General features: G+C 43.2%; 1 protein-coding gene across 1 annotated transcript; it reads left to right on the top strand.

Moving 5' to 3' along the window:
* Window positions 1-5,493: 5,493 nt before the first annotated feature.
* lrrc3 (leucine rich repeat containing 3) lies at window positions 5,494-6,294 on the top strand. The gene has a single exon (XM_040149127.1). It carries the CDS (start codon window positions 5,494-5,496, stop codon window positions 6,292-6,294), a length of 801 nt encoding a protein of 266 aa, XP_040005061.1.
* Window positions 6,295-7,494: the final 1,200 nt, after the last annotated feature.

Genomic DNA, 7,494 nt, shown 5'->3' with positions numbered 1-7,494 from the left:
ACTCTTACATCCCCTCCAGCTCCAGAGTTTCCCTGCCTGGTCCCTTAAAATTACTGGAGAAGGTGAGCACAAGTCGCTGATGCGATAAAACCTGCTGCACCTCTCTGGCAGCAAATGCATTGTATTTCTACTGCTCCTGTAACATCTGAGCCCCAAATTCCTGACCTTTATTTATTTATTTTTTAATCTGTCACAGTCCTCCAATTTTCTGATGTAGTAAGTGTGTGTCTTGGCAGAACGAAACCACCAGCGATCCCTTTTATGACCCTTTATCTGGCCCAACAAAGGATGAAAATTGTGTGTGAATTGTGTGTCTGGGTGCGTTTGTGTGAGAATCATCAAGTTCAGCAGCTATATCTTTAGATTAGATTCCTCCTCCAGCTACTTGTGTTGCCTCAGAGTCAGGCTTTTGTATATGTATTTTAAATATCTTTGTGCTTATTCATTCTAATGGAGCATATTAATGCCTGCTGGAGCCTCCCTGTGTTGGGACTAAGAGAATGATGGATTAGTGATTATTGGTGGTCATTTGTGGCATATAAAGGAAGAAACAGATTAGAATGATGCTGTGTGCCAGTCAGAGGCAGTACACTCTGGATGTAAGTGAATTAACCAGACTTGCATTATGAATTGTTCTTTGTGCCTGGAGCTACCCAGCCTCCCAGTATGAAGACTCGCAGTTTGATTTGCCACCAGTCTATGGGTGTTGTTATTTGTCTAAGTTGCACCTCTAATGGTTTTACACCATTGCCTAACTTTTCCAGAGTCTTTATTTATTCCATATATACCTAATGGACTTTATCCCGTTTTACTCCGCTTAGTTTTGGTTATGATGCATCACTGGTTAAAACATAATGGGTGCCTAAAGTCTCATAGCTGCTCCGGTGCCAGACTACCTGACTACAGGGACTATGCATTTCCAATCTATAAACTGTCTGTAAGGCAGCCAATTTAACATAGCTTGAACATTGCATGAATCTGGTAAAACTTAATTATGCAAGCGAGAAAAATTAATTCTGCTCGCTGCACGACAATAAGGACTTACCTCTTGCTGTATAGAGGAGAGATGTAAAATTAAAAATTCAAACCCTCTTAGCGGACACTTGCATTCTGACAAATTGACTGCCGCTAGAAAAAATACAAAGAACAGGAAGAAGATAGCATCTGCCTTCAGCCAAACTATCTACAGCCATAGGCTTACTCCCCTCTGTCAGTGGCTAGTTAATTCATTTAGATGCCCTGTGTGTAGCCTAATGTTTGGAAAAAAGGAACAATCAATCTAATCAAAAGCAATGATGTAATCATCAGATCTCATATCTTAACAGTGATCCATGCAAAAATATGCGCAGCATAAAATATGTATGTGCACACACTAGTTACCACAGTCTTTTCAGTATCTGTATTAGGCTGATTAGTTTAGATTTAGATTTTGCGTGGAGTTCTACAAACACCTTTGACACCCTTGATATTAGATTGGTGTGCCGTTTGAAAGCTGCCTTTCTTTTCATCTGCCTGTTGAGCTAATATCATTTTTCTGATGAAGACAGTAAATCACGAAGCTCTTGAAACCTGACCCAAAATCTTGCCTGCCTATTTATCATGGAACAATAAGTGATCAACTAATAGTAAAGGTGGATGTAAACTGTAGTGCAGTGTCCCTGGAATTATGTTTTTTTTAAAGATTTCCCATCTAATCTAATTTAATCTTTCTAATAAAGATTTTCTTTTACTCAGAAGAAATGCACTCTACTACTATTGTTATCCTATATCAAGTTTGAGCACTTCAGTAGTGTAGTGCCACGTATACAGTAGCACAGTTCGTTTATGGCAGCTGGGACACTTTGGGTTTGAGGAAGGACTGGCCCCATTAAAAGAAAATTGCACTCCTCCATAGCGCAAATGACACCTGGACCACTGGGACCAGCTGACCTACATTTGAATCAGATGTGGGTGTGCAAATGGAATTGAAGCGGTCGGTTAAACTCACTTTTCTATGCCCATATTTCCAGATTTTTTTCTTTCTTGTCGAGGTGATCTGGATGATTGACACGGCACTGCGTTTTCTTATAGCTTGCAGTATATTGTAACAACAGTACATTTCACGAGCAACTGTCAGATTTAGGCTTTGTCAGACAAAGAAATATTAAATCTACATTTTACAAGATGTTGCCTCTGTACTGTTTGAAATTGCTTATCATTTTTGAGTTCCACTAATGAAATGCAAAAAAAAACCCAACCCAAAACAAACAAAAAAACAAAAACAGCAATGCTGAATGGTCTATTGCATGTGTGGTCACATACAGTTAGACTAGTAAGGTCACATGGGATCTGACCTTATTTACCATACTGATGCAAATTATGCTCATTGTGGTCTCGACTCCACTCCGGCAAAAGCTGTGAGGAAAAACGCTTGTACCTACAATAAGTATAGGAATACATTAAAAAAAATCCTGCTTAACAATCTTAGGACATTCTCTTTAATGAAATAACACTGATAGCTTAATTACGAGGCTGATGAGAGTGTGTCCAACATTGGCTGTTAGATGAGGCAGACATGCGTAGTGCATTGCATAGAAATGTGTGTAGCATTAAATAAGAGGACAGAGGAGCAACATACAGTCCACTTTGCGTGCAGTTTGTGGATGTGAGACTTGGCATCGGCAATTACCTCCAGAATACAATGTTATAAGACCTTGAAGCTGACATCTTGATCCACTACTGTGCAGCCTAAATCCCTAACATCCTGACTGTTTGATAGCCAGTCTGGCGCAGCACTTAGGGTGATTAAAATAATCAATATATCACAGTTCAGAGTGACATGGACAAGGCCCTTGAGGTGGATTGTTTTATATGAGAATCAATTCCAAATACCTCTTCTTCTTCTTTTTCTAATTATGACTCGGTTATGTCTTGGACTTCATTGGACTCGGTTAAAACGAAGTTTAAAAAAATCATGTTTAGAGCAGAGCCTAACTCATGTACCAACCATAATCACCCAGGTGTTGGGCTGCTTTGAATTAGGACACGATAGTCACTTTAAAAGTTATTACTCAATGACTTGTCATGTCTTTCTGTTTTGTTCTGTTTTTTTTTTTCTTTGCAGCCAGGAACGGTTTTCAGATTCAGTCTTCATATTTATCTGGATAAGTGTCTTACAGGCGATGGAAGGGGGCAGAGCAGAGGGGAGGTGCAGGTAGGGAGGCGGACAGACAGACAGGCAGGCAGTCAGTCAGGCAGGTACACAGGGAGGCAGGCAGGCAGGCTGGGGAGCTGGAGGACGACGAGAGCTGCCAGCACGACAGCAGTCCGATCCACGCGCAGCCGGGACTCCTGGCCCCTCGCGCGCGCGGGTCGGAGAGGGGGGCGCGTGTACGACTCGGAGCGCCGCTCCTGGAGCCCCTCGCAGGAACACCGCCGTCCTCCTCAACAAGTGCGGCTGGCGTGTTGTGTTTTCGAAGAACAAATACACAGCCACATCCGGAGATATGACCCATCTCACCTGGATGACCCACCTCCGTTTAGGAACTTTACCGCGCTATCATTTCGTCCCTACGCGTGATGTGGACGCGTGGAAGTAGCTGGCTGCCACTCTCTCCATTTGGTAGCTGTCTGGAGAAAGGTGCGGGCTTCACAGGCGGGAGAACTGCCGCTGCACTATCGAAGATATCTGGGCTTTTTGGTAGATGCTCTTCTCTGTAGCTGAGGCTGGGTGAAAGAAATAGCTGCTCATTCCTGTCAAGGTGAAACTCTTTCCCGGGTAAGTACCTTTACAAGTACTCGACTTGTTCATCGTTGGACTATACGTGTTTGTTTTTTGTGATATTTTGACCGCACAACTACATGCTAATGTGATTAAAATCCGCAGTGCAACCAAGCGCTATGATAGTGCATCCTGAGCTTTCTTCAGTTCAAATCTCTGCCCAAGCTCGTGGGGCTACGAGTTCACCCGGCATTCTTACTAGCGAGGCACGAACCTTTACTTTCCGGAACTTTGTGTCGAGCCGTGACGGGCCCACGTTCGGGTTTTTTTTTTTTTTTTTTAAATGAAACGTTTCCTCGCAAAGCCGAAGAAAACCACCTGTTGACGTGGCCGACGGAAGAGCCGGTCTGTCGCCCCATTGCAGTCCACAGAGTTTGGACAAAAAAAAAAAGACCGTCCTCGGGCGGGCCAGGGCAGCACGCGCGCTCGTTCGCTCTCAGACGCAGCGGCGTCGTAACGCCGCCGCGGGGTGTTTCACCTGCACTTGTGTGTGTCGCTGCCACATTCGGTCCGCGCCTCCTGCCGAGCTCAGGGTGGGCAGAACGTGACGGGCTTCTTTAAGACTCGCGCGCGTGTGTGTGTGTGTGTGTGTGTGTGTGTGAGAGAGAGAGAAAGTGCGTGGGGGGGCCTGAGCTACGAAGCCCTTGCCAAAGACAAAAGGGGGGGGGGGGCAGACCCAGGCTGGGTGCGGGTGACCGCGAGCACAGCCAGGGGTTCGTCATGTGATCAGTTCGGTCCCACCAAAAGGTTGTGGAGTGATGATCCTCCTGCGGGACGGATAGAATATTAATTTAGAGCCCGCAGCTTTCATCGGCTATCATTACCATGTCCCTATGAATGAGGGAGCTGTGCAAAAAAAACCCCCAAAAAAACAAACAAACAAAAACATGACTGTCGGAGTCAAAGGGAGATGAGCTATTTTCACAGTTTTTCTTATCCATCCAGCTATGAACTAGTGCAAACATCATTGATATGCGCTACAATGCTGTGACATCGGAGAATTGCTTCATGTCATGTTTATTGTCAACAAACAAAAATAGAAATATGCTTTTCCAAAACGAAAGAGAAAATGCCCGTGAGAGTTCTGAGATTTGCTAAAGTGAAATGGATTTTGCACAATGGGCCTAATCACATTATACATTTTGTGAGCATCATGGCAGCAGCATCTCCCCGGCGCATTTGGGCAAGGCAAAGTTGGCAAAATTGCCCGTGCGTCATGACTTAGCAAGTGTCGCTGTACACTGCCGGCAATTACTGCCGTCTCTTGCCATCTGACTGCATTTAAGAATGAATTATCATATTTTCTGTTCAAGAATAACACCATTTTCTGTGATTCTTTCAGTGCCCATCGTAACATGTCGTTTCCATTGTCGCTTGGCCCGCTCCAGATTCTGAGGCTTTCAACGACCTCACAGTAAAGCTCAGATCACGGTTTCCTGCTCTAAACCGGAATATGCTCAGCGAGCAGCTCGATATTTGCATGAGCTCCTTTGAAATCTTTTTCAAAAAACTACATGGAACTATCAGATCAATTTTGTAGGATTATCTCGTGCTAAGCCCATGTGTTTGTGTAAGTAAACTGATATTTTTTTTTAATAAAAAATAATTGAGATAATTATTCTTTTGATTTTGAAAGCTAATGACACTGCAGTTATCACCATTTAATGCCAAAAAAACAAGTGAAACTATGATTGCTCTTGCCTGACAGGACTTGTGGGAGGTCACTGCTGAATATGCAGGATTTAGCAGGGCCTGATATGCCCAGGAAATCCCCAATCTTTGATGGCTTTGCCACCTTCTGGGGCTTGCTCTTTGGATTATTCATCGCAAGTGCACCGGTGATGGCTTGTCCCACAGGTTGTCATTGTATAGAGAAGAGTGGTATGACGGTGGTCCAGTGTATGTCTCGCAACTTGGAGAAGATCCCATCGGATCTTCCAAGAGATACTGTCGTCCTACTTTTGGCGTCCAACCACATCACACACATCCCCAACCATGCCTTCAAAGAACTCCACTACCTTCAGGAGGTGGATCTGTCTAACAACGAAATTGAGACTATGGACGTTGGAGCATTTCAAGGTGTCTCTGACAGCCTCCTTGTGCTGGATCTATCAAACAATCGTATCCAAAGTGTCCCAAAAGAGGCATTTGCCCGTCTTCGAGCAAAGATCAGCCTCTCAAACAACCCATGGCACTGTGAGTGCACGCTGCAGGAGGTCCTGAGGGAGCTGCGACTGGACCCCGAGACAGTGAACGAGGTGATCTGCCACACAGCAGTGCAGGAGGAGTATGCAGGCAAACCGGTAATCCAGGTGCTGGACTCAGGGATCAACTTCTGCAACTTTCACCACAAGACCACCGATGTAGCCATGTTTGTCACCATGTTCGGATGGTTCACCATGGTGATTGCGTATGTCATCTATTACGTTAGACACAATCAAGAGGATGCTAGAAGGCACCTGGAGTACCTCAAGTCACTGCCCAGCAGCTCTCAGATCAGCAAGGACTTCGACACCGTCAGCACTGTTCTCTAGCAGGGCCACATGTGGCTCAGGAGGCGTGGTGCGCGTGTGCGAGTGTGTCTTCAAATATGTGAGTAAATGTGTGGCTATGTACAAAACGACTTAAAAGCTGTTGCAACACATAATCACAAATATTTTTCAGAACATTATTTGAGGTCTTTCAGTGTTGAAAATGGACGATTTTGATTTTCTAAAACCCTGGCCACATGTATGATATCTTTTGTATTAGTTCAAAACATCCATTTTTGATTTTATTAAATATGGGTAAATCTAGCTCTACAACCAGGCAAGGCAACAGTGATGGCGCAAAATAAACAAAGTGCTTCTAAAACTCACATTTCCATGAGGGATGATAGATCTAGAGTAGAGATAAATGTTCCCATTCGGGTGTCGATCCACAGTGTGATTTAATTTGGACTGAGATGAACGAGGAGGACAACTGTCTCCCAGTTACTTTGTATTGACTGATTTATGTTCTTAATGTTATACTGTCAAGGGGAAAGTTATTTTATAATACGTATGCTAATATATCACGTAGGTCAAAGTCCTAACATTCAGTTTGCATCACAGATTCAGAACAGCACTGTTTTATCCGCCAATAAATCTTGCCACCAAGTACCGCTATTACTTGTTTACTGTGCATTGCATCATGTCATGTTAAAAAAAACAAAAAACAAACAATCATTCAGACAAGGAAAAGTTGCCATACACTTAAATACACTGAACATGTCTGCGTCATTAACAGGCAGTATTCCAGCCTTCAAGATGCTGGGTGAAATGTCTTTCACACACGTTGACAGATTGTGTTCTAACTTCTTTAATAAGTGTAATATGTAATTCCAGCCTCAATGTGTGAGCTATGTGTGATAACTTGACATAATAACAGTACCCTGGAAAGAAGGTTAGAATTTGCAGCTGCAGTCTCTTGTGAATTTCATGGGGATTTAAGAAACACTTTCAGAAACATTATGTAATGTGATAATGTTTTTCTTTTTCTTTTTAATAATATTTTTTGTTTATTGTAAACAAAAATTGCACCACTTCCTGTCTAGGAATAAAATGTTGCATCAATAGACAGGCATTCCGTTCATTCAAATGTTTCATTACACTTGGAGGGATTAATCATAGCACAGGTTAAAAAAAATTCATCACGAAGAACTTTATTATAAAAAGTATGGATTAACGTGGCTTTTAATACTGATCATTTTCAGA

Source organism: Xiphias gladius, chromosome 16 (assembly GCF_016859285.1).
Source record: "Xiphias gladius isolate SHS-SW01 ecotype Sanya breed wild chromosome 16, ASM1685928v1, whole genome shotgun sequence".
Taxonomy (NCBI): Eukaryota; Metazoa; Chordata; class Actinopteri; order Istiophoriformes; family Xiphiidae; genus Xiphias; species Xiphias gladius.
Note: the sequence above shows the minus strand (reverse complement) of the source record. Positions and strands in the feature narration are given on the sequence as shown.

Bases quoted from the DNA above. Each gene is read 5' to 3' on its own strand.
- lrrc3 (XM_040149127.1), top strand. From the start codon at position 5,494: ATGCAGGATTTAGCAGGGCCTGATATGCCCAGGAAATCCCCAATCTTT.